This window comes from Poecilia reticulata, chromosome 3 (assembly GCF_904066995.2).
Source record: "Poecilia reticulata chromosome 3, P_reticulata-male-v2, whole genome shotgun sequence".
Classification (NCBI taxonomy): Eukaryota; Metazoa; Chordata; class Actinopteri; order Cyprinodontiformes; family Poeciliidae; genus Poecilia; species Poecilia reticulata.
The window spans coordinates 35,806,590-35,833,211 of record NC_088832.1 but is presented as its reverse complement, the minus strand read 5'-3'; the positions used below and the strand labels follow the sequence as shown (position 1 = coordinate 35,833,211).

The 26,622-nt window shown below is 44.1% G+C and overlaps 3 protein-coding genes, 1 long non-coding RNA gene and 2 other non-coding genes across 9 annotated transcripts; 1 reads left to right on the top strand and 5 right to left on the bottom strand.

The window, feature by feature from the left end:
* Window positions 1–570: 570 nt before the first annotated feature.
* On the bottom strand, window positions 571–9,731 carry kmt5b (lysine methyltransferase 5B). 4 transcript variants are annotated; one of them, XM_017303110.2, is made up of 10 exons: window positions 9,647–9,731; window positions 7,143–7,389; window positions 6,922–7,069; window positions 6,168–6,333; window positions 5,980–6,089; window positions 5,289–5,455; window positions 5,199–5,218; window positions 4,991–5,127; window positions 4,628–4,830; window positions 571–3,912 (listed from the first exon to the last, which is right to left on the bottom strand). In XM_017303110.2, the coding sequence occupies exons 2-10, from the start codon at window positions 7,306–7,308 to the stop codon at window positions 2,525–2,527; spliced, it is 2,505 nt and encodes an 834-aa protein (XP_017158599.1). In that variant the 5' UTR covers window positions 7,309–7,389; window positions 9,647–9,731; the 3' UTR covers window positions 571–2,524. The 4 variants fall into 4 exon arrangements, with proteins under 4 accessions (XP_017158599.1, XP_008400317.1, XP_008400316.1 ...); XM_008402095.2 differs by lacking the exon at window positions 9,647–9,731 and adding an exon at window positions 9,546–9,637; XM_008402094.3 differs by lacking the exon at window positions 9,647–9,731 and adding an exon at window positions 9,252–9,437.
* Window positions 9,732–12,625: 2,894 nt separating this feature from the next.
* LOC145551202 (uncharacterized) lies at window positions 12,626–15,706 on the bottom strand. The gene is made up of 2 exons (XR_014087044.1): window positions 15,623–15,706; window positions 12,626–13,010 (listed from the first exon to the last, which is right to left on the bottom strand). It is a non-coding gene; the product is annotated as an uncharacterized LOC145551202 (long non-coding RNA).
* Window positions 15,614–21,873, top strand: pole3 (polymerase (DNA directed), epsilon 3 (p17 subunit)). Its single transcript, XM_008402097.3, has 4 exons — window positions 15,614–15,914; window positions 20,092–20,177; window positions 20,248–20,366; window positions 21,442–21,873. Exons 1-4 carry the CDS (start codon window positions 15,849–15,851, stop codon window positions 21,624–21,626), a joined length of 456 nt encoding a protein of 151 aa, XP_008400319.1. The 5' UTR covers window positions 15,614–15,848; the 3' UTR covers window positions 21,627–21,873.
* Window positions 21,874–22,688: 815 nt separating this feature from the next.
* Window positions 22,689–26,091, bottom strand: rpl12 (ribosomal protein L12). The gene is made up of 6 exons (XM_008402098.3): window positions 25,929–26,091; window positions 24,046–24,119; window positions 23,711–23,809; window positions 23,267–23,348; window positions 23,085–23,171; window positions 22,689–22,841 (listed from the first exon to the last, which is right to left on the bottom strand). Exons 1-6 carry the CDS (start codon window positions 25,963–25,965, stop codon window positions 22,723–22,725), a joined length of 498 nt encoding a protein of 165 aa, XP_008400320.1. The 5' UTR covers window positions 25,966–26,091; the 3' UTR covers window positions 22,689–22,722.
* On the bottom strand, window positions 22,917–23,042 carry LOC145551233 (small nucleolar RNA SNORA65). The gene has a single exon (XR_014087071.1). It is a non-coding gene; the product is annotated as a small nucleolar RNA SNORA65 (small nucleolar RNA).
* LOC145551232 (small nucleolar RNA SNORA65) lies at window positions 23,886–24,011 on the bottom strand. Its single transcript, XR_014087070.1, has one exon. It is a non-coding gene; the product is annotated as a small nucleolar RNA SNORA65 (small nucleolar RNA).
* Window positions 26,092–26,622: the final 531 nt, after the last annotated feature.

Genomic DNA, 26,622 nt, shown 5'->3' with positions numbered 1-26,622 from the left:
TTGGCCCCTCCGACAGGTGGTGAGCCCATTGGAAGGGGGACCCACGTCTCCTCTTTGGGCTGAGCCCGGCTGGGCTCTGTGGGTAAAAGCCCGGCCACCAGGCGCTCGCCATCGTACCCCATCTCCAGGCCTGGCTTCAGTGGGGCCCCGGTGACCCGCATCCGGGCGAGGGAACGCCAGATCCAAGGTTGTTGTGCATCATAGGGGCCTTCGGGCTGCGCTTCGTCTGGTTCCTCACCCAGGACCTGTCTGCCTTGGGTGACCCTACCAGGGGCATAAAGCCCCAGACAGCAGAGCTCCTAGGATCACTGGGACACTCAAACCCCTCCACCACGATAAGGTGGCAGCCCAAGGAGGTTCATTAAATTAAAAATGTAAAAAATAAGTGACTTTTATTTTTGACTTGTTAAAATTCATGGGCCTGGTCTGACCATCTGCTTGGTTAAGGTCAGAGGTCATTTAACGTGATGTTTGGATGTTTTTCTCAGTCAGGGTGTGAATACTTTATCCAGATGCTGCGTTTGGATTCGACCCGACCCGGAAAACTTTGCACAGAAACAGGCTCAGAAACAAGAGTCACAAAGAAACTTTATATAGTTTTCAAGTATTCAAAACTGTTAAATAAGTACAAGATGTGTTCACATGATTTACATATTGGACAATATCTGCCTGCTTTAGTTCTGCTAGTGCTCGGCAACGCTCCGCCCTCCGCCTCAGGCCGCTGGAAGCTGGCGGCCGCACCTGGAAGAGTTTACAGTGAGAGAGGAGGGAGACGGCCGATTGGCCAACGGGGGCGGGACAAGACGCTGATTGGCTGCTGGTGATGTGAACGGTAACACAGAAACGGGTCGACATTCCCAGCTGATCCCGCTCAGACAGCCGGAGGAGGAAGGCGGCGACAACCAATCAGGGATCTCTGAGCTAACCTCAGAGGAGGAAGAGGAGGATGAGGTCTTCCTCACAGAAGCTGAAGACAACTTCCTGTAAACAAACAAATACTTCCTGCCGCCGTCCTCCTGCGACTCCGGACAGGAAGTCTGAGTAGCACCACAGAAGAAGAGACAGGCTGTAGTGTCAGCGACGCCGGGAATCATGGGAAACTGGGAGAGGAGCGGGAAAACTCAGCTGGGGGGGAAGAGGTCAGAGGTCCATCTGTACATCAGCTTCAGGTCGGAGCGTCAGCCCAGCCGGATTCTGCTGCCAAGTTCTGGTTCCGGTTCTGCTGTGACGCGAGGAGGAAGAGGAGGCCTGTGCTTGAATTCTGAAAGGCTGCAGAGTTGAGCAGCTTTCCTGCAGGGAATACCATCAGATTCTGGGTCAGGGAACCGGGCCGGAATCCGATTCCCAATCTGGGATTAAAAATCATCTGGAATACCGTTTGGAAATCAGAACCACAAGGCAGAATCAGGTCGAGTTTATCCTGGTTGGGTCCAAATGTTCATTGATTCAAACCAGGAATCCACATTTACCGTTCCAGAGTTTTCCAAACTCACAATTCCAGGATTTGTTTTCCCAGTTTTAGAATCACTTTGACTCGATTTTCCAAGAAAAAGAAAACTGTTGTAAATAAATATGGAAAACATTTGTGTTTCCAGAAACTTCTCTGGAAACAACAGATTTGCGATGAAGCTGATCCAGAGGGAACAGGATCTGTTCCGGAATAAACATTTCAACTTGGAAGTAAAAAAGAAGGAAAGATTTGGGAATGTGAGTTTGGAAAAGCCTGAGGTGCTTTCTGGTCCATACGGTATGTCAGGATATCGGATCTGAACTTCAACCATCAGTTTTAAAAATGAAAACTGAAACCCAGATTCCTGATCGGTTTGGAAAAATTATCCAGAAAAATGGAAAAATGAAGATGATACGCTGTTTCCATTTTTATCTGGAAAATCGCATTTTTCCAGGTGGAAGCCATTAGAATCCATTCTGCTCCTCTTAAAGGGACAGGGCAGCTTTTTGGGAAACTGACTCCATATCGTTTTATTTTTTTTATATTAGCTTATTGTGACGTTTTCCTGAAGATCCGGACGGTTTTTTTATGACGGTATTCCAGAAATCAGGAAGAATCAGCAGCTGTTTGGACTCAGCCCGCCCTAAAGCTGTGATTCATTCAGGAACATGATTGGCTGTGGTGTTCTGGCTGCCGATTGGTGGACGCCCGGCAAAGCCGGCAGCAGAACCGGAAGCGGACCTGGCGGCGGAGCGGCTCTAATGCCTCTGGATAAACGGCTCTGAGCGCAGACACAGAGTAAAAACCTGCCTGGAGACAGAAGCCATGATCTGTACACTTTCTACACGTCCATGATGAAACAACAAGTGCATTCTCTTAAAGGAACAGTACAACTCAAAACAAAGCCCGTTTCCACTGGAGACTCGGCCGGATCCTGGACCGGATCCGGTCCGACTGGAAGTTCAGCGGAGAGCAGAGCTTTGCCGCAGGTCAACAGCACCCGGGTCCGCTCCGTGATGATCCGAGTCCCACGTCACTTCCTGTCCATCAGCGACGGCGATATTTACAGAAGCTTCAGGCGTTGAGCCGCAGAGACTGATCCTCCCTCCTCCTGGAGGAGATATCGATGTCGATGGAGTCTTTCCCCACGATCAACCGCAGACGCTTCGCCGGAGGAAGTGGAATGAAGTCGTCCTCGAAGTCGTTGTGGAAGTAGTCGTCGTCTTCCTCCTCCTCCTCCTCTTCCTCTTCCTCCTCATCGTCGTCGTCGTCGTCGTCCTCTTCAGAGGAAGGGTCGGCCAGGACTTTCTGGGTGCGATGGGCGCCGCCGGCCGCTTCCCCGTTGGCCTGGAGCCGCCGGGCGTCGTCCTCCTTCCTCAGCTGGATCTTCAGCTTGGTGGCGTTGCCGTGGACGACGGGCGCAAAGCCGTTATTGAGCTTGGCGATGTAGGAGCCGGCCTTGTCCTTGTCGTGCTCCTTGCTGAACTTGATGCTGATCTTGCTGGAGGAGGTGGGGCTGAGCGTGGATGAGGCCACGGCGTCGGCGCCGTCAGCCGTCTTGCTGCTGCTGCTGTCCCTCCGCCGGCGGAGCGTCAGCTTCGGAATGCCGCCGCTGTTCTCTAGGATTAGCTGCGCGTCGTAGCGCGTGATGCGCCGCTTCTTCTTGGCCTTGTCCTGCGAGCGGCAGCCGCTCTTGCTCTTATCGCGGCGGAGGGATTTGCCGCCGTTGGCCACGCCGTTGTAGTCCCGGTGTCTGTCGGCGAAGCTCAGCAGCACGTTCCCGCCATCCCGCCCCGCAGCAAACGGCTCGCAGTCGGAGCCTTCGCATTTGATGGTCCGCTCAGTCCGGAGTCGGGACGGTCGCTTCCGGCCGTAGCCGCTGCCTAGCACCGACGGCTGCGTCACGCCGCCGCCGTGCTGCAGGTATTCGTCCATGTCCGCCGGCTCCGTTTTAATGACCACGCCGCCCGGTACCGGGCTGAGCCCGTCCATGGCGCCGGGCTCCAGCTTGGCGCCTGGCATGGGCTCCGGGGCCTTCAGGGTCCGCGTGGACCTGCGAGTCCTGTAGGCGGAGCCGCGGCCACCGTCGGGAAGGCCGCCGTTCTCTTTGGCGGCATGTCGGGTCAGGCAGCCCCTCGGGCCAAGAGGTGCCACCTCCGGACCGTCCTTCTCCTTCTTCACGGTGACGACGCTCTTACACGGCAACACCTTGGAGTCCCTAAGGCCCAGCGGGGCGGCGTCTGCGCGGGCCGCCGCCGCCCGCCTGCGGCTGCGCAGCCGCACCTTGCTGGGAGGCTTGGACTGGGAGCGAAGTCTCTTTGGTTCCCTGCTGCTGTTTCCTGGAGCCGGTTTGGAACATGAGGTAGAGACGGCTCGGGACACAGTCTGTCTGCTCGGGGTCCGGGTCCGGTACTTCAGGCCCGGCGATGAAGACGATGAAGATGAAGTTCTGGTTCTGGCAGCTGCAGGGGAACAGAGACAGTGACCTCACAGTTACACAGGAAATAAAGGCTACAGAAAACATTTTTTATTTAGTTCTTACATAATTTTAAGATACGTCACTATGCATTAGATAGAAATACATTTAAAATGTATATTAAAAATAACATTAAACAATCACTCAACTTTATTTATACCACTATTGTTACAGTGAAGCATTTATGTAGTTTTATTACTTAAAAAAAGTAAAACAAATATTAAATATAAAGTTAAGAGAAATTTTATATTCTTTTAAAAAATTTAAAATACTGTGAATTGCAAAAAAATCGAATTTAAAAAATTAATATCACAAAACTTTTTACAAATAAAATATCTTTAAAAAGTTAACTTCTTAGGAAATTATAAAAAAAATTAAAACATTAAAATATCTTAAATGTCAAAAGTAAAAGACAAAAACTAATAAAAATATAGCAATACATGTATACAATTAACTGACAAAGATACAAAAATAAAATGAAGTACAAAAAATTAGATATAAATATACAATGAAAGCAGAAAATACAAATATAAAAAATTTACATAAAATTGCAAATATAAAATTTAACAAAGAAAAATATGAAACATAATAAATGCTAGACAACAAAATCAATAAAAACTAAGAACTGATGTAACTCCTCCCGTCTGCAGATTCCAATCAATATTCCGATATCATGGATCTGCGGCGAGCGGCAGCCTTACATTGATGTGTTTTTGGCATTTCCTGAGAGTCGACGTCGGTGTGGGATCCCACAGAGTGGCTGTCCGAGCTCCTGTTCCCTTCTCCGAGTTTCTTCAGCCGGTTGAGCCGCTTGTCCGTCTCCCGCAGCCCGTACTTGCTGTTGATGACCGGAACCTCCGGAACCGGCAGCCCAGCTTTGGATTTGAAAGCACCGGTTCCCCGTCTGAACAGAACCGGAACAGAAACGCGGTCAGCTCAAACCGTGACTGAAGATCATGAAGTTTAGGATTTAACTGGAATGTGTTTCTGTCCTGACTGCAGCCAGAGCTTCAGAGGAGTTTTTAATCCAGCCCGTGTTTTAAGGTCCAGACGGTGCTGCTCACCTTTCACACGTATAACATTCACAAAACTCATTGCTTTCCCCAAAGAAGCCGTCTCCATAGTAACAGGAGATCTCCTCCCCGGGCTCGATGTCCCTCAGGACCTTGACGCAGGCCGTGTCTCGGCCCGTCGACACAAACTGCAAACACAGAACCAATCAGGACCGCTTCCAACGGCGCGGCAGCCAATCAGGAGCGGTCAGCAGCCTACCTTACAGTTCGGCCGGCAGTCTGAGGAAGAGGAGCAGAAGTTAGAGGGAGCAGCAGCAGCGAGGGGATCAGGGGAGGAGGCGGGGCTTACCGTGGTTGATGAAGGCGGCCGGGCCGAGCCACAGCTGGGCGCAGTTCTTCCTGGTGGAGTACATGACGCTGAAGTCGTTCTCTCCGTGGCGCAGCAGCATGTTCTCCTCGCTCTCCGACAGCTCGGCGATGCAGCCCACCAGGAACTCGATCTTATCGTTCCTCTTCCTACGAGACGGCAACAGAGGAGAGGCTCATCAACCCGGCATCCATCAGCGCTGCGACGGGCAGGCTGCACGCAGACGGGCCGGCTGCACTGAGATGGCTGCACGCAGACGGGCCGGCTGCGCTGAGACGGGCCGGCTGCACGCAGACGGGCCGGCTGCGCTGAGACGGGCCGGCTGCACGCAGACGGGCCGGCTGCGCTGAGACGGGCCGGCTGCGCTGAGACGGGCCGGCAGACGGGCCGGCTGCGCTGAGACGGGCCGGCTGCGCTGAGACGGGCCGGCTGCGCTGAGACGGGCCGGCTGCACGGCAACAGAACGATTCTTCAGCGCTGCAACGATTTACTGATCAAGGCTACAATAACCCATCCATGCAGCAACAACGCGATTCATCAAAGCAGCAGCATCATGGAAACGGCTGCAGTTTGACGAATCAAAGGAACCTTCAGAAGAACCAGTGGATCCCGTCCAGATCCAGTCCAGATCCAGTCCGGGTCCCCGGAGGAAGTAGCAGCAGGATGATCTCACCATTCCTTCGTAGCCACGATTTTGGCTCCGTTCTGCTCCGATGAATAGCGATTACAGGGCAGAATTTCGAAGCCGCTGTCTGCCGTGAATATCCGCAGGTAGACGAACACCTGGAGGGAGCAGAGAGTTAGAGCCGGGAGGAAGAGGCGACGCGTCGAGCGAGAGGCGGAACGAGAGGCGGCGTTTACGTGCTGCTTGAAGAGCTTCTCCTGAGCCTTGGACTTGTGCAGGAACAGGTTCCGGCACCAGTCTCCCGTCGTCAGCGCCTTGTAGGCCTTCTCCATGTTGTCGTGTTTCTTAAAGCGCTCGATGATTTCCTTCAGCTCCTCCTGCCGTCCTTTGATTGGCCGGAATCTGGTAGGAGGAGTTTCAAAAGAGACGTGATGTCACCAGAGGAAACGTGATTCGGACCGGAAAGGAAAAAACTTTCAGTTTTATCTAAATATTATGGTAATAAAAATAATAAATATATTAAAACCAATAAAAATATAACATTAAAGAGATAAAGATATTAAATTATGTAGGACAATAGAGTATAAAAAATATAAAATTACATAAAAAACAACTAAAAATTACATAAAATTTTTAATATAAAAATAGGAATAATAAGAAAAAAATTACAAAAAGATTTTGATTAATAAAATTTTTTGGAAATATAAAGATATTAAAACACATACTAAAGAATGTTAAATATAAAAAGTAAAATAATTTAAAATTACAAGAAATCTTTTATATATATATAAACTAATAATTACAAATAAACAAAAAAATACAAAAATAAATGAGGCACAAAATGATACATAAAATATTTTATAAATATAGAATAAAAATAGGAAGCACACAATACAAGCAATAAAGATCGAAAAAATAAGATTCAAGCAATTATAAAGAAAAAATGTTATATATTGTAACAGATAAAGATGATAAAATGGGCAAACGGACCTGGTGTTCATCTTGTGTGTCTGGAAGCCCAGGTAGGGGTCCAGGATGAGGCTGGTGGTCAGGTCGTCGTTCTCACACAGCTCCTTGGCGGTCATCCCTGACGACGGCACGTAGCGCCGCTCCGCCTCCAGGCTGGCGCCATTACACCCTGCAGGAACCACAGAGCTGCGTCAGCCTCCGGATCGTACAGCCGGCGGCGCCTGGCTGCGCTCTCAACTCACTGCGGCTGCATCTGCGGCTGCGCGGGTGGCTCCTGCTGTGGCGCAGCGACGTCCGCTGTGGCTGCTGGGAGCGAGTCTGGCTCACCGGTTGTTCGCTGCTGGTCAACTTGCTCCCGTGGCGTCTGCCATTTAATACCATGTTCTTGGATTCGCCCAGCCACTTCATGCCCACAAGCCCCCTGCTCCAGTTTCATTTAGTCGCTCAGATGAAGGTGCTCGAGTGGGGAAGACCGACCTGGATAGAAACCTGCAGACAGAGCAGAAAACAGGTGAAAAACCAACAATCTGATTGGATGAGCAGTGAGCAAACCTTCCCAATGGAGGAAAACTCATCAACCTTCTGCAACATTATTTACTCTTTACTGAATTATAAGCTGAAAAAGTTTTTTCCTCCATTTCTTGTAAATTAACATTTCAAAATACGTAAAAAAAAAAAAAAAGCTATATTAGCTGACAAATTGATCAAGTCAAATATTCCAGACTTCCTGTTGGTTTGAAATGGCCCCACTGCGCCTCCTAGCGGTAACTCCAAACACTGCACCCTGCCAGCAGCAGCCAGTCCTCTGAAGCTGCTCCTGAGCCCTGAGGGACTCCACCTGGAGGTCTGCTGGGGTTTCTGGCTCCAAGCAGCAGAAGAAGAACTGGTCAGAATGGGGAATGACTGGCTGCTGCTGTCCAACCTCCCCCTGGACGAGGAACACGGACCCTATCGCACATGATCCATCACACTGCCTGTCAGTGTGGGGTGGTGGACATAGGGCAGCAAACTGGGCCCGGGTCCTGAATCGTTCCATCAGAACCAGCAGGAAGTTCTGCAGCAGAAGCTTGGCTGGTTCAGAGCAACATGCCTGGTCACCGGTTCTCCACACATTTCAGTTAACAAACAGCTTAATCAGAACAATAACCACACAAACAAAACAGCAGCTAATAGACTACTCTCATTTTATTTATTTTTATGCCTGTTTCGCCTTTATGGTACGATTCAGAAATATCCTTAGACATGATTTGTCAGGTTTCTGATTCTACACATGCTCAGCTTTGGGAAAAAATGCTCCATTATTTTATCCATTGGGTTATTTGAAGCAACCTGGAAATATTTATTCATGTTCACTGACAATGAAAACTATTTGAGTGTACAGCATATTGATGCCAGGTGAAAATGTTGACATTGTCAATGGTCACAATGTTATGATCATTTTAAGTGGCCTCGCAGCGCCCCTCAGTGGTAACCTCAAGCACTGCAGCAGCTGTCAGGTGAACGGTCCTTTTTACTGTAATTTACCATTTGAATCCCGATTTTTAACGTTTAAATGGCCGAATAGTCAACATTTTCGTATTCCAATCACGTATAAAGTAGAATAGTTGTTTAATCGGTCATCTAAGCATTGAGTGCTTCGTGTTATTAGCTGTCAAGGCTAACGTTAGCACCAAACAAACAGCATTCCGATCAGGATAATGAGGCTGTGGGAACCCGGAAGGCCACGCCGACGGCTGAGGCCGACTGTGTTGACATGCTGCGCTGGTGTCGAACCAGCAACCGTCAGAACCACAGCCAAAAATGTTACCCTGGGGCCGATTAAGCCGGGCCGGCGTGACAGCACAACACAGCCGCTGCAGTCCCATAAACGGCCCCATAATTCCCCGCTGAGCATCCCGGCTGCTCACCAAACCCACCCCGGTCCAGTCTGGGAACACCGGTTTAAAGAACCGCGGTCTGCTAGCTACAACCTCAGCAGAATGCTAAGCGAGCTTAACTGAAGAAGATCTCGGTTAAGCTTTATTGTTTATTTCCAAACAATCAAGCGATACACATTTAATCCAGACTGGCAGCGGGGCTCTTCTGGGTGTTCGGAACCGAACAAAAACTGAGCTACGTCCCAGCGGAGCTCGACTGTTTCCGGACACCGACACTCACTGCTTTCGCCCCGGCTGCTCCGTTAGCGTTAGCTCTGCTGGCTAATTTTCTCCCTGCCAGGAGGGTTAACGGCAGCCTGCAGCCGAGAGGATCGAGCCTCCAGCGGTCGCAAGAGGCTGCGAGAGTCCCGGAACGATTATCCCTCACGAGAGCTTTCCACACGTTTACATGCCCACGACACGAACAGTACTCACAATATGACGGGTTGAGAAACAAAACAGCGGTCCTGTTCCAGATCCGTTACAAGACCCAGGAAGAAATATCACAGCAAACACATTATTGTTGTTTTTCTCTGGAAATTAACATTAAAATTCAAGATGGCGGCCTGGCACAGGCGAGAGGGAGCCGCATCACAGCCCTCCGACAGAAAATAGATCCCTGAAATACGCCAGCAGTTCCGTCGGATCCACGCCGAAACGAGACACTGCGCGTGAATCGGCCCGAGTAAAGCACGGGGAGTGGACACCGTGGAACATTTTTTCTCTTACCTGTCATATTGAAGGGGAATTAAATATGTTTAATTGTGTTTTTATATCCTGTCGGATGCACACACAAAAGTAGTGCTGCATAAACAAACATCTTTACGCACCAGAGTTCAGAGATGATGAGTGTTCGGTTCTGACAGGAGAACCGCAGCCGAACCCGACCAGAACAAACGAAGTTCGGTCCAAAAACATTTATAGAGTTTTACATATGCTTCACGCTCACTTCCGCTGATACGGGGCGCTGCGGTCCGTAGAGCATTTCCTCCAGCAAGCAGCTAATCTGTTAATATTTAATTTCTAAAAAGTCATTATTTGATTTGGATCATTTTAATGTAATCTTATTAGTTACCCGCACTTGCAACTTAATTTATTTCATATTGCTACTAATTTATCTTGTTTTGTTGAACTATTTCTATTTGATTGATAACTACGTTCACATATATCGCTAATTTTAACCACATTTTATTTTGTACTCGTATTTAATTTTATCACAGGAACTTCAGCAACATGTTTATTTCCTATTTAAAATACATTTTAATATATATCATTTTTAAATTGTTCAGATTTTTTATTTTAACTACTTTACTATTGTGTGCTTCTTTTGATTTATCAATTTAAATTAAATTATTCAGAGCGTATTTTAAATTTAGCTATTGTATTTTTATACCTCTCTTGTCCACTGGATTGAAAATACACTAGCACTCATGACAAACTGAAAATGTTCTTTATAATTTTATTTATTTACATTTAGTTTAAAATGTAATAACGTCAAACTTCATTAGAATCTTAGGAGAGTCTGGTGACACTGCAATTTTAAATGTGGGCAGAGCTGAGAAGGAAAAAATACCCTAATAGAATGATTTATTATGAAGTTAAGTCAGAGCTGGACTGAGGTTATACAGTAAACTGTGCAGTTTGATTTGAAAGCCCCCTCACAGTTAATTAGTAATATTATCATAACTCTTAGAGTTTTTATTCTGTGAAGAGATTGGATTTTCCAGGAGGCCGAAGTGAGCAGCTGATCAGTTCAATCCGCTTTGGATCTAAGATAACTTCAGCAACATTGTGCATAACCAGAACCATGAGAGGAATCACTCTGTGAACAAGAAGAAATCTTCAACAGAACCAAAACGACAAAGCACTGAGTTTCTGGAATGAAAAGAAAAACAGAGACAACTCTAAGTTGATGACAGCAGTAACACTGCTGTCAACGAAAGGTACCTCTTTAAAATCCTTCACTGTTAGGGTTTCGTATAATCGCCTGAGACTATTAGGTTATTTTAACAAATCAACGTTATTTTGCTCTAAAAGAACCTGAATAAAATTCCTGAAAGTCACTTTTGGCAGGAGTGTCCCAAATGTGGCCCGTGGGCCTTTTGCGTTCCTCTGAAGTTTTTTGGGCGGCCCAAAAGAAGCAAGTCTGGCCTGCAAGTTCAGGTGGTAGATGCAGATGGAAACTTTTCAGCATGTTTTACCAGCTAAACAACATATTGTTAAGAAAATATTAGGCACAGAAATATAGATTCCCATTTTTAACAAAGTTTTTGCATTTATCTAGAAACATAAACATTGACCTACTTTTTATCAGTAGCAAATATTACTAAATATGAAAGAAAACAACCCAAAAAATGAAGAAACGGTGGGCTTTCTTTATGTTTTGTGTCTACAATCATTTACGTCTGTTTTCTCCAAAAATCCAAATATAACATTTAAATGGCTCAGTTTATTATCAAGCAGCTAAAATAAAAAAAGGCACCAAAAGTTTGTTTTAAAAATGTTATTATTATTTTAACAACTTTGGCCGTCATGACAAAAAGTTTGGACAGATCCGAGTTATGGCCTTTGTTTGTCAACCCAAGATTATCATCAGGCTTTCTCCCATCCCTAAAACAAAGCTATAAAGTTTTAATATTCTACTTGTCTGTTTAGTGAACCATCTGAAAGTTGCTGCAGTGATATTTTCTGACATGTTGTTCAGGTATGGAGTGAAAATAGTCTCAAAATATCTGTGCGTGTGATAACTCTGAAGTCAGTAGGAGCTAAACCTGCAGACTTTGCTCTCCGGTTATAATGAGACATGGAGTAATTATAAATGATTTCAGGTTTTATATGTCTGGTATTTTGATACTCTGCCCTCCTATGTTTCTGTTAGCTGGAGCTAATGTTTATGTGAGCTATGCTACGTTAGCTGTTGGAAGCTAAGTGTGGATTTTTATTCTCTCACTCTGCAGTTTGAATCTTTAATCCATAAAAATTATCTGTGTGGTTCTTACAGTTTCTGTTTTGGCCAAAAGGTTCCAATCAGATTCTTAAGTCATGTTGCTGACTGATATTTATATATATAGTTTGTGATACATTCTGATTTGCCTTTTACTTTATTCACTAGGTGAATATAATTAAGTTAAATAAATTGCCTTTCGATTCTAGTTTATTGACTTTCTATGTGTATAAATAACATTTTATATTTATCTCTACACAGGACAAAATGGCTGACTGCTGGATTTGTTCTGGTGTTATTTCACTTTCTGGAGCATCAGGATCTTTCAGATCTCATCTACCTTCTGATCCGATGGAGCTGCTGCAGGAACATTAGAGGATTTAGAGGATCACCTCTAACAGGATCCTCAGATCCAGGCATCAATGTCCTGCAACATTTAGATACGTCCTGGTCCAACACACCTGAATTAAATGGCTGCTTAGGACAGTCAAGTTCTCCAGAGTCGTGCTAATGACCTCTGACCTCATGATTTGACTCAGGTGTGTTAAAAAAGAGACATCTGAAGGTTGGAGGACACCGACCCTTATGAACTGGAGTTGAATCCCTGCTGTACAGTTTTCATTCAATCATAATCACATTTAGTTGCATACAGTGGAAACTTTACCTCTATTGAGGTAGATGAGCCGTATTCATAGTGTCTTTAAAATCTTTTTGGTTTCCATTTGTTGAAAGTAAATGATCAACATTTAACCATAGTTAGTTTGACCACTGGCTTTATGACAGAAAAACTGTTTGATGTCACAAATATATGATTTTAATAGAGGCATCATTTGATTTACACTGCAGAAAGAAGATGACAAAAGTATTTCCTGAATTAACTTTAATGTTCATTTCACTGCACACAAAGGACAGATTAAATATTTAAGATTGTAACAAATCTGTTGAATCTTTAACTAAATAGGTTCAGATTAACACGGGTGGATTCACAGCTACCTAAAGTTAACAATGAAATGTCTTCAAACTTACATGGATGTTCAAATATTGACTATAATCAATTAATAGAAAACACCATAAAGCTGTGTATTCAAAGACCACCAAGGTCAGTCTACAGACTGAGACACCATAACATGGACCAACAGAGCAGGGTTAGGGTTAGGGTTCTACTACTGCTGTAGTTTGAAAGGCGTCTTGGTTCAGTTTGAAGCTTCAGGTTTTGGTGTTGAACCTCCAGAATCTCAGCTGCTGATTGGCTGCAGATGCAGAGAAAAATAGACAGTTAGTGATAGAAATGATGTTGATTTTCCTGATCAGCTGATGATCCGACAGACCTGACTGAACATGACTGAACCTGCAAATGACTGGAATCATCACAATGTATGTAGAAATGTTTCTTTTTATGTCGATCAAATGTTTTACATTCAATGTTTTGCTGTAAAGGCTATTTTTGCAGTGGTGCTTTAAATAAATGCATAAAATATTTATTTTCTTAAGTGTTTATTAGCTGTCAATTGTGTCAAAATATCAATTGATAAATTTACTGCTTGTGAAAATGAAACCATCTGAATATATTTTACCATCTACATCAATCAACATGAAATGAAGACGAACAGCAGCAGCAGGTTTGTTTGCAGACGAGGTATAAATTTATTTAAGGGTCCATGAAATGGGGTCCAGACAGAAACACAGTTTAATCTGGAGATTCTGGAGGATGAACAGGTCTGTCACCATCAAACATTTTACTGAATGAAAAGTTGTTCCAAAGTTCTCAACAAACGATAATATAGTTCTTTTGAGACCATTTTAAAGTAATATAATGGTAAAGATGAAATAATAATGCAACACATTCTCAGATTCTAATGAACATTTAACACTGGAACTGGAAAACATTTTTAATATCCAGAATAAATAAAACTAATTCATTTTGAAGTCTTTTTAAACAAAATTTATTTTCAATATAAGGTCTAATCGAGACCAAAGAACCAAACTCAAGATTTTTATTATCCAGTTTTTGGTAGAAAGAAAAAGAGAAACGATAAATCAGGCCAATGGAAATGATTGTTTTAATTTATCATCCGATTAATTGATTATTCTGACAGGCCTATATGTGAACATTAGACTAAATCCTTAAATATGTTGAAAAGTCAACATAAACCTTTCATTTTGTTCTGGTGAATAAAGTCCAGCAGCAGATGATGATCCTCAGGTCCAGATCTACCTTCATTACTGCTGAAGCAACAAAATACAGTTTCAGTGATAAAGACCAACATCCATAAACACCATAACCTGAAGATGCTTCTGCATCATAAAACCGGATCAACCTGGTTAAAGTTAAGACTGAAGACAGATTATTAAACTGCAGAGTGAGAGAATAAAAATATACGGACTCAGCTCCAACGCTACGTTAGCTGTCTAACGTCTGCACACATCTGGGAGCGAAGCGTGAAATGAGTCTCAAAAATAGTTGTGCTCTCGTAACCGGATCTGTGTGTAAATGCAGTTATGTGTGTGTACCAGGTGATTTATGTACTGTTTCAACATGTATAGGCATAGGAGAATATTTATTTTATTTTTAAGTTTTACAAATCCAGTATTACACACGCACAGATATTTTTACACATGCACAAATCCTTTTACACGCGCACAGATATTTTGAGACTATTTTCACTCCGTACTCCGGCTGCAGATCAGAGGAACAGAGAGGAGTCCAGGAACCTTGACGTTTATCCTGGAGCGCTGCCCAGAATCGGCCCCAGGAACCTGAACTGTGTGGGCGTTAAGATTTCAGTGATTTCTCCACGTTTTCAGGCATGTGAAAGAAGCGGCTGTCATGGAAACCAGCTCAATACCTTCTCCCCTGACAGACCTTTGACCTTCTCCTGTCTGATGAAGATGATGCTGGAAGCTGAGCTCCAAAAAACATCATTGAACATTATGTTGAATATTTGCTCTGGGCTCAAGAAAAGCATTGAAAAGGAACAAATACGACATAATATAATAGCTTTAATCTGATTTACTGGAGTTTAATTAAATGTTGGTATATTTAATATAACATCTATTTTTGTTTTTAATTTAATCCAATCATTTTTATTTTAACATGTTTATTTTGTTGCAAATCTATTAAACTTAGTTTAGTTTTTAGAATATTATTTTAGATATTTGATTGTTGCTTTAATTTCTTTATCTTAACTTACTGCATTTAATTTTGTTTTAGTACATTATGATTCTAATTTTCTGTATTTTGATGGTGGCTACTTATCTTAGTATTTATTTGATATAATTTGGTGTAAAAGATTTTCTTTGTGATTAACTGAATTTACAGAAAATATTTGAACTTTTTTTAGTCTAATAAATCTTTATCATCTGTAATTTTTTTTAATTATATGGGCATACCTACATTTATTTTCATGAAAATGTAATTTGAAATATTTATCAGTAGGTTGCTAATTATATTTAGGATTTGTTATTTACGTACATATTTTACTTTAGTATGTAACATTTATAGAATAGAATTTTAATTAATCTCATTACTGCAGTTAAACTTGGACATACTGAAAGGAAAAGTTATCAAAGAAATTTCATTTCATTCAACGTTATTTTAATGCATTTTTGTTTTCTAATTAGATAGTTTTCAGCAAGATCACTGAATAAAATTTGACGTATTTAATTTTAATTAAGTATAAAGTTTCATCTTATTGCCTGTTATATTTACTTAAAATAATTTGCTTACTCAATTGCTGTTTTATTTTAATAGCGAGTTTGTAAATTGTTTTACTAAAACATTTTTTTCACCGACTTCAGTCATTTTTCTATTATTTATTTATTTATTTATTTTTTTACACCTGCGGAAATACGTCACTCTTACGTCAGCGGTCGAAGTTGAATCGTTGACGCAGGCGGGCTCGTGGTGGCTGGAGGATTCGCGGGAAACGTCTAAAATCAAACCTGCGGCGCGTGAAGGAGCGTGGCTCGGCTTCTCCTGGAACCGCACGCGGCTCCCGGTCAGAGACAGCGGCTACCGTGCGCGCGCTGGTACGTAGCAGCCTCGCGGCGGCGGCGGGAGAAGGAAGGAGGGGGACGGAGCGGAAGAAATGGCGGAGCGGCCAGAGGACCTGAACCTTCCCAACGCGGTGATCACCCGCATCATCAAGGAGGCGGTGAGTGGGAGCCGAGCACCGGGACGAGGAGGGGAAGCTTCCCGCAGGTCAGGCCGGCCTTCGTGACGGGAGAGCGGGTTTATTTCCAGAGCGGTCCCGGTTCTGGTCAGTTTTGGTTCGGGATGTTTTCTAACATACAAGCAGGTTCTGGGTTCGATTCCCGGTGTTATAGATCAACTGGTGGCTAAATCAACTGGTTGAAACCTAAGCGCACCGCAGATGTTTCCAAATTGTAGGTGGCCGTGTCGATGCCTGTTTAAAAATGCTACTTGCGTGAAAAAACCGTTTGCAAAACTTCACTATAAATCCCATTTGACGCAAATATGTTTAATGTTGCATGTGAAAATTATGTTTCAAAACAATTTTCTAAAGAACCGCATTTGAGCATAATGAATAATGAATAATCTCATTCAGGTTCACCGGAATACATTAATTCCAACTCATGAATAACCGCAATGTAAACCTAAGTGGATAGTTTCTGCTTTTTGTAACCAGCACTGATCAGAAAAACATTGGAATTGACTCTCAGGTACCTGTTGCTTACATTACAGGTAAGCAAAAAGGTAAAGTGTCGCATTGTTTAGCGACACTTACTAAACAATGCGACAGCTAATGTTGGTGGTGATATCCAAACTGACCAGCCGAAATTATAATAATAAACGTCCCTACATGTCAGATACCAACATATTATGAACCATATCTACAGTATTTATCCGTCTGTTCTCTACTGGGAAACAGTTTGCAGGCTGTTGAAAGGAACTAAAATTAAAAACAGAACGAGCCGCATTAAGGTTAACTAGTGAGTCAAACAGGGTCCTCAACGCAGATGTTTGTAAAAATTAGGTGGCTTTATCATTTCCTGATCAAAACGCGGCAAACGTAAGTAAACATATATGAAAATGTCTCTACTTTCTCTAAGTGCTCTTCAAAACATAATGGTATGAAGGAATATTGAAGAAAGGTCACTAAAAGGTCATTAAAAGGTCACTAAAATAAACCCCACTTCAAAGGAGACTGTCAGAATTTGTACTACCACCCAGCATTATTAGAGTAATGATCATTTTACGTCTTTTCAGTCTTATGTTGACTGAGATGCTCTGCAAACATATCAATAAACAGTTATAATACCATGCAAACTAATTCATTTCTCATTTAATGGAAGCCACATTATTTCGTTTCACTTTAAGACTCACTGGGCTGCAGAAGCAAAGCTGTGCAACTTGGTAATCTGACAATATTCTCACAGTTAAAGTTTGTCTGGGAAACCTGTTAAACAATATTACCTCCAAAATAAATAATATAATTCAACAAGTGAATTACATTATCTATTTTTGTAGACGATAAAATAAACTGGTCCAAAAAGGGAAACAGACGATGGCGCTGCTAACTGAACTGGTCCCACTGGTCACTGAGTTCAGAGCGCCGTTTTAAACTATGACGTCATCTGAGAGGCTGATGTTCCTGATATTGATCATCTAACGACACCTTTAGGAGGCAAACCTGGATCAACTGGTGACACTTTCAGAATCTCAGTTCAAGTGAAGATTTTACCTGTTTCTGATGGAAAAGTATATAAGACAATGTTTTTTCTCATATGGTTGAGAATTACGGTCAGTTGATGAAAAGAATAAAGACGTTTAGTTAAATTACGAGAAAAATATCAACAATAAAGAAATGACATGTAGATCTGCGGAAGCCATGTCTTCTGTAAATGAGCTATGAAATAAAGTGTAACATTACAGAAACGGTTAAAAACATTTTGCTATAGTTTCTGTTTGAAATATCACAATATGATGAATATGAGGAAAAACTGCACAGCCAGTCGATCTTTTTAAACATTTTATTTTTAATCCCAAGGTTATTCAACATTTATGTCGGTTTTCAGGATCAATCTTTGCTCTGAGATCTGGTGATGCCACATCGAGATCTATTTCAATCTTCATTTGACGAGTTTCAGCCTCTGAAGCATAAATAAGGACAAGTTCTGGGTAATTTACATGTTTTGATGGTTTTGAAGATTAACTTAAAAAAGGCAACATACCATATTAGACCAATAAAGTCTTTCTAATTAGTTATTCCCGAGATCTTGGTGGTTGTTTTACGGAATCGGATAGCATTTTTGCAGAGATTTGTAGTTCTTTAAGCTGATCGCATTGTTTACTTCCTGGTTCGGTGACGGGGTCCTAAAAGGCCACGCCCACAGAAACATCAGTCTTTTCCAGCTGCAACCACCAGTTGATCTAAACCACCGGTCGGTTCTGGGTTCGATTCCCGGTCTTTCTGCATGGAGTCTCCATGTTCTCCCTGTGCATGGTGGGTTTTCTCCAGGTACTCCGGTTTCCTCCCACAGTCCAGAAACATGACTGTCAGGTTAATTGGTCTGTCTAAATTGCCCCTAGGTGTGAGTGTGTGTGTGCATGGTTGTGTGTCTCTGTGTTGCCCTGCGACAGACTGGTGACCCGTCCAGGTGACCCCGCCTCTCGCCCAGAACGTTAGCTGGAGAGGCACCAGCACCTCCTGACCCACTGAGGGACAAGGGTGTAAAGAAGATGGATGGATGGAACCAACCAAGAAGCTTCGCTGCTTGATTTCATCTCATGAAATTAAAAAACGACAAATGTCTGTATACATACAGAAGTTTTTTTATTTATATAACCCAACAGGTTTTACCTGGGGTCAGAGGTCACAGATCTATAAAGTTCAAATTCTGAGATAATTTCTCCTCCAGTAAAAAGTAATGGATTTGAGTTGAAGTAAAAAACTGTATTTATGTCAAAGCAAATTAAACTCAGCAGTTACTGAATATCTGCTCTGATTATGGGTTGAGATGTGATGTGCAGTAATGAACTGAAGCAGACAAACGACTCCGTTTCCCTGATTTTTTCTGACAAAAGTTAAATGTTTGTTCCAAACATCATCACAGACCAGCTCAGTGATGATGATGATGATGATATTTATGGGCAGCGTCGCGTGTTGAACGCCCAGGCTAACATTCTGGGGAGGAAGTTTTGATGTGCACTGATGAGGTAAAAATAAACCTGTTTAAAGTTTATTGTACATCCTTGCATGCAGCTGCTTTGTGGTGTAAATGTAAAAGCTTAAGGTTGCTTATAATGACTCCCTGAGATTCTGCTGAAGAAACCAGGTCCAGCTGTGCAGGTCAGATGTTCTGAAACACGTCGGAACGTTTCAGGACCTCATGAGAAACTTGATATTCCAGTTTATGTGTCGTTTGCAGCTCATTGAAGTCTTATTGTAACGTTTTCACGTCCCTCTGTCGGTGCGCTCAGATGCCAGTCGGCTCTGTGGAATCATCGGTTTGCAACAAGTGTCTTATAAGATTTGATTTATTTAGTTTGTATGTGTTGTTGTGTGTTATGTCTTTGTGGACCATGAGTCTATTGAATAAAGCTTCTCTCTCATATCATTATGTTCAAAGAGTCGATGTTGTGATGTAAGGATCTCCAGTAGCAGTCAGCCTCACAATGAGTGTTTTAGGCTTCTGACTGAAGGCTGGTTCCGACTAGCAGACTCATAAATGTTATGCTAACAGATCAATATCCACATTACTTGAACATTTGAGATGCTAACTAGCTGCGTCCGCCCAGTTGAAAAAACCTTGTTGCCACGGTTACACATCATAGCTCCAGTCTGAAAGGTAAAACGTACTAAAAAAACCCAATCAGAACCAGCAGAGCAGTTTCAACAGGCTGCCACCAGGAGGCGCTGTTCTGGACAGCTGGATTTAAGTGATTTGGTTTCATTTGAACCTGTTCTGACAGCAGCCAGAGTTCTGATCCGAACAGCATCTATAACAGCTGCTGACTGATGTCGGACCTGGTGACGTGTAACCAGAACTGGCAGCGATCCGATCCACGGTGAATCTGCTTTTATTGATTCAAACCAGTTCAGGTTTCCGTGGTTCTGGACCAAAGACCAAAATAATGCCTGCTTTAAACTCATTTCCCCGTCTGGTGACAAAGTTTTTTCTCCATTTCATTTGATTAACTGACGGTAGCTGGCCGGGGACCAGTTAAAGCTCAGCGAGGATTTTCACACATCGACGTGCGAATGTTTCTCCTGCTGCTGGGAGTGAAAAGAGCAGTTGTGAGCCAGCTTGTGTTTCCTGACCAGACGTGTTTAGAGATAACTCCTCCGCACCGTTTGCTCCTCGCAGCTCCCAGATGGGGTGAACGTGTCCAAGGAGGCCCGGCGCGCCATCTCCCAGGCGGCCAGCGTCTTCGTGCTGTACGCGACCTCCTGGTGGGTTTTTAACACGCTGCGGGGACCGGCGCCACGCTGCTCAAGCTGAACGTTTCTCTCCTGGTTTCAGCGCCAATAACTTCGCCATGAAGGCCAAGAGGAAGACGCTGAACGCAGGAGATGTGCTGGCGGCCATGGAGGAGATGGAGTTCGAGCGATTCCTGGAGCCACTGCGGGACGCTCTGGAAGGTAAGGACACGTCCGCCTGCGTCCCGACGCTTCCTCTCTGCTCCGAGTCAGACGGTCCGACAAGGATGATGCTCCAGAGCACAGAAATACAAACAAACGATTCAAACACAGGAAACGGAAGCAAAATGGAGAACAAGCAACAAAACGATGTCCTCCAGGCCACTGGGGGGAGTCTGGGTCTGAAACGGCACCTATGGAAGCAAAAGGGAAAACGCTGCAAACTCATTTCTCAGAATGGTCTGGGTCAGTGATATTCCCTTTGGAAGTGTAACCCTGTCTGTGAGGTGAGGTTAGGGGAGGTGAGACCTCTGCTGTTCCTGGACTCTGCGTTGCGTCTTTTAGTGTTTTTGTCGTAAGGAAACGAGACAGGAATCTGACACGCAGCGGCTCGGACCGTTCATTCGGACCACCTGACCGCGCAGCGGCTTCACCTTTAGGATTCAGAGCAAATCCTGACCGTTGTGCTGCCGACACAGTAACAGACGCCAAGTACGGCGTCCCTCCAAGGACAAACTTTACAAAGTTCCACAACCCAAAGAGCAGATCCAACACCTTGGTGACACATTCAAGCACCGTCCTACATAAACGTGCTGCTGCTCTATAATAATGCTAAATATATGAAGTAACATCTGTTGTGTGTTCATCTGTCTGGTCTCCTGCTGTTTGGCTCCCCCTACTGGTCTGGAGAACCTCGTTTGCAGTTCTTTCCCTTTTGCTCCTACTTCCTGCATCACCATCCGTTCGCCACCAAAGGACCATTGGTTCCTTCCCTCTACTGTCCATCCGTCACTGTCTCCGTCCTGTCCTAGTCTCACCGTCTCCGTCCTGTCCTAGTCTCACCGTCTCCGTCCTGTCCTAGTCTCTGTCCTTCAGCTGTCCTCTTCCCTGCGTGTTCCTGTCCATCCTGTCTTCTAGCCTTACGGTTTCCTCCCTTCCCTCCTCGTTTTGTCCCGTTTCTCTTCCTGTCCTGAGGTTTAGACATGAAGAGACGATGGACCTACAGACCTACTAAGACTATGGTAGTGGCAGCATCATGCTGTGGGAATGAGGTCTGACCCGTCTGCTTTGTTCTCAGTGTACAAGAAGGACCAGAGGGGGAGGAAGGAGGTGAGCGAACAGAAACGCAGAGACAAGGAGAGGAAGGCCGACTCCGAGAACGACAAGAGCAGAGAGGAAGAGGAGGAGGAGGAAGAGGAGGAGCAGCAGCGCATGGAGGAGGAGCCTGAGGAGGAAGCTGAGGAAGAGGAGGACGACAACTGACCCGCTCGGTTCTGATCCGGTTCAGCCTCTTCAAGCATTTTAACCGGAAAGCTTCAGCTGAACTCCAGATCCAGGATCGGAGTCGTCCTCCACTTTCTCCACATCCGTCAGGAATAAAAGGTTCAAGGATCCGGACCACCAAGCCGGAGCGGTTCTGATGTCTCCATGCGGGTCGGTCGTAGTTTCAGTTTGTATTTTTGTAAACTTGTTTGAAATCTTTCAATAAATGTTTTGTATAAAACTGAAACCAGTTTTATTCCATTACAGGCTTAAAATGCAACAAGCATCGAACTCATAGAAGTCAGGATTTTATTTTGAAAATATCCAAGCTTTTATTTTCAAGCTTCATTTCAAATTATTAACATTAATTTGAAAGTGTAGTTTTAAACTTAGGTGAAAAATTTTAGGCTTTAATTCTGAAATTTCAAAAGGCCAAAGTAATCCTGTGTAACTGAACTGCTCTGCAACATGAAGGCTTTTATTTTGGAGAGTACATTTAGGTATTCGTTAACTTCAGTTCTAGTGTATGGAGGACTGATGCTGCCAAAATTGACATGAGAAAATAAAAATAGCATAATTTACCTTCTTCCCCTTCTGATTAAATGTATTTCCTTTATCTGTTTTGACAGCATCAGCCCTCCATATAAACAGACTAAATACATTTAGACATTTTTTATTGCTGCAGAGTCCAGCCAAGTTACCAGCTGGCTCTTCACTGAGCAGCATGAAACTAGAAAGTTCAGTGGAAGGAGAAAGTACTGTAGAAACAGTGGACACTTGAATGTTGGACACCAGAGCAGATTTACGTGCCTCACTGATGCCTCAGTTTTTCCTTCCACTCAACTACAGCCACTCTGAACTTCCTGGTTTAGTAAAACGTTCCTTTTTAAAACTTCAGCTAAGCAGCAACAGGTTTTTAGTTTGATTTCTGCGTTTAGTCACTGAAACGATTCTTTAAAGTTTAATCTGGTGCTGAAATTTATACTTCAGAGTTGGAGGCCCGGTTAAGAACCAGAACCAGGTAAATGGACCTTCTGAACATCACCGACGGAACCCAGCAGCTCGTTTTCAACATTTTATTTCAGAACCGCCATCTTTACTCTGATGGACATTCCACTTTCCCGCTGTTGATGTCATCGATGACATCATGAGGGGCGCGGCCATCGATGGTGCAGCCAACTGACTGGGCCGTGCCCAGGATCTCCTTGATGGTTCCTGAGAAAAAACAGAACCACGAGTCCATCAGAACCCGACCCATCCAGAACCAAACCCAATCAGAACAGAGTTCTGGCTTGTTCCGGGCTTTTCGGCACAGAGCGGTCCACGGCGCGGGCCGGCCTGTTTCCTAAAGCCGGGTCGCTCTGAGCCTCCACTGGACTGAACTCGGCCATTGGGTCGGACCGGACCAGTGGCGGGAGGCTGGGGGGGCGGGGCTAGAGCGTGGGGGCGGGGCCTCACCTGAGAGCTCTCTGGCGATGGAGCGCGGCCTCATGACCCGGGCGATGCCAACGATCTCATCGAACGTGACGCTGCCGCTGTGCTTGACTGGAAGAAGCAGAAACAGTCAACATGGCGGCCCAACAGGAAGTCCCTCCCTGCCCAACAGGAAGTCCCTCCCTCCCCAACAGGAAGTCACTTACTGTTCTTGACCTTCTTCCTGTCGCGAGGCGGCTCCTTCAGAGCCTTGATGATCAGAGCAGAAGCCGAGGGAACCACTTCGATCTGCAGAGACAGAACCCGATCAGGACCAGCAGGTTTAGTAACCGGATCGGTACCAGATCAGAACTGTTTCAGGTAAACGGGTCGTCCAGAACCTTTTCTGACTCAAGACCAGTTGGACCGACATGATTCTGAGACGAGAAAAACCCGACAGACTTTCTAAACAAACGGACCGGAGTGGGATTACACAGAACGCAGCTAATCCCCCAAACCAGAACCGCTTCAGAACCAGAACCGCTTCTGGACTCTGATTCAGGCTCTGGAACTTCAGGATCTGGCTCAAACTGATTCACTTATTGTTCTGGTATTGGCAGAGAAAAGGTTCTGGAGGGAAACCCGGCCGGGTTCTGTTGTGTTGGACGCACAGCGGCCTGCCGGTTCTGGATGGTCAGCTTCACGGTGATCCTCAGGCCCTTCCAGTCTCCGGTTGCCTTGGCGATGTCGTCACCGACTTTCTTTGGAGACTGAGGAGGAGAAGAAAAGCGGACCGGGTTAAAACCCAACGGGCCAGGATGCGGTTCCATCAGAACCCGGGCTGGTTGGTGTTCCGGGCTTTTCGGCACAGAGCGGCCCACGGCGCGGGCCGCCCTGTTTCCTAAAGCCGGGTCGCTCTGAGCCTCCACTGGACTGAACTCGGCCACCGGGTCGGACCGGTCCAGTGGCGGGAGGCTGGGTGGGGTTCAACGGTTCTGATACTCACCAGACCCAGAGGTCCGATTTTAGGAGCCAGAGCAGAGGTGGCGCCCACTTCCCCTCCTGTGCACCTCATGTAGACTGAAAGACAGGAAACAGAACCGGGTTGGAACAAATGGTACCGAGAACAGAGGCAGTTGTTATGGTAACCAGACTAGCATAACGGATAAACATCACGCGTTTGGCATTAAAATGAAGGTTCTGGTTCTGAAGGAGGGGAATCTGTTCACAGATCAGATCCATTTCTCAGCAATGATCAGTTTATGCAAATTAGAATATTTCCACCCAGATTAATGCATCATTTCACTGGACCTCATCGTGGAGCCGTCCACTCTACAGGCGGCCATGTTTGTTCTCGGACACCGAGGGAAACGTCTTGATGGATAAATTTAACCCTCTGACTGATTAAAACGTTTCCCATTTTATTTCCATGGCAGAAACTTTAAATGTTGCATTTACTTCAAAATATGATTGAACAATTTATCCCAACACCAAAACCTCTGGAGATTTGTAGTGACGCAAAAGTAGATATTAAAAAATAAACATCAATAGTCAAGATGATGTCATTTTTAAAGTGAAGCATTCAGTTAGGTTTAAAAAAAAAGGTAAAGTTTCAACCTTCTGAATGTTTGACATCCAAGAAACCTCAACATTAAAGTCAATGGAAAACTAGATGACAAAAAGAGGAAGTTCAACCATTTTATCTGTTTGGTTTAGGCAGAGAAACGACGTGTAAAGTGGATGTTTTGGGAAGAGAAACAAGGAAAATCTAGTTCTACTTCAGTTGCATTATTAAGCATTGCTACTTCTTGTTTCAGTAAATTTCTAGATCCTCTACCCACTGCAGGTAACGTCCAATTTATTTTAATAGAAATGAACCTGACAGAAACAAACCCACAGATTATGCAGAAGTGAGCGCTCTTGTTTCTAAACCAGCTTTGTTCTGTTATCTTCTACCTGCTGAGACGTTTGGAGACAAACTAAAACAGCCGACACTGAACTACTTCACCCTGTTCTAACATTTATTAAACATCATCTACTGTAAGCATTACTTTTACACGACAAACGTTTTATTGTGCTCGTTTCTGTCTGGAACTGATGTTTTTATATGGCAGTTTGTGATTATTTTACTTTTAATTGTTTTGTTGCGCCTGTTTTTTGTTTTTTATGGACATACGTCTGAATAAATGGGACTGGTTGATTTTTAATTAGTATAGTCTTTACAAATCCTATAATTTGCACAACTATTTTTGCATTTCATATCATTTACTTAGTACATTAGTAGGCATTATGCAGATTATTTTTATTATGCCAATTTGAATCATTTCTCGACTACTTTTTACTTTTACTGAGCAAAAATAAACTAAAGTTGAGTAAACTTGAGCAGTCTGTGGATCATCCCTCTGATAAATGCTAAACATTTTGCACTCCGTTTGGATCGTTTAACAAAAACTGCGCATGACCAAATCCAAACAGTGACGTTTATTAGAAATTACCCCCAATGAGCAAATAAAACGCTTATAAACTTAACAAAAAAACTATCAAATACCCCTTAAGAAAGTAAGTCAGCTCTGAAGCTAGCTGACAGCAATTAGCCTAGAGGCTAACACTAGCATTAGCTAGATGGCTACACTGCACGTGGAGCGGTAGCTCGTCCTATAATTTTACGACTGCTGCCTCACATCCACCCAACACACTCTTTGCTTCATCACATCAAAACACACAGAAACACACACTGATCCTCCAGGCGTTCCAGCCCGGATTTGGTGTCCAGTCTTTACCGTTTTCAGCGCTCGGCCCGCGGCCCACCGGGCGCGCAGGTAGCCGGCTAACAGCGGCTCCATCTCGGCTGTGAGAACCACGTCAGCGTTTATTACCCAGAAAACATACCGATTTTGATCTCGTTGGGGTCGAATTTGGGCGGCATGTTGCTGTAGTGGAGGTTGAGCTCAGTTCAGCTTGGTTGGTGAGGGTGTCGGATGAACCCGGCTTCGGGACGACCGATAACTGTTGCACCTTCACCGCTAAAGGGGCAAAGAAAGGCCGAGCGGCGACTGCGATGGAATTTATAGCACCACCAAATCCCGCGAGATATCCAGCTAGAGTGACGAGATTATGATCCTCCCCTCAGTTCTTCATGTTTTTCTTATTTATTTTTTTAACGTTACTCGTACACACATTTGGAAAAGTATGAAAACTGCTTTTTGATCTGGATGAAAAAAAGATCTTTTGTTTAATTTCACACAATAGAAGGGCAATACGAAGCTTTATCTGTTGTACTAATTAGGTACATTGTTAATCACACCGTTTGTACACATTTCGAAATTCAAGCCTCGTCAGGTGTGTAAGAAGTATTCACCCCCTAAAAGATTTCTTCTTTTTGTTCCACTTGTTCTACATCATCAAACTAGTTTAATATCAGACAAAGAAAAATAGAAAATACAGTTTTCAAGTAATGATTTTATTAATTATGGGAAGAAAGTTATCTAAACCAACCTAAGTAATCACCACCCTCCTTTTAAACCAAGATGACAAAGGTCAAGATATTTAATCAAATCTGTCATACAAGATGAAGTAGGCTAGA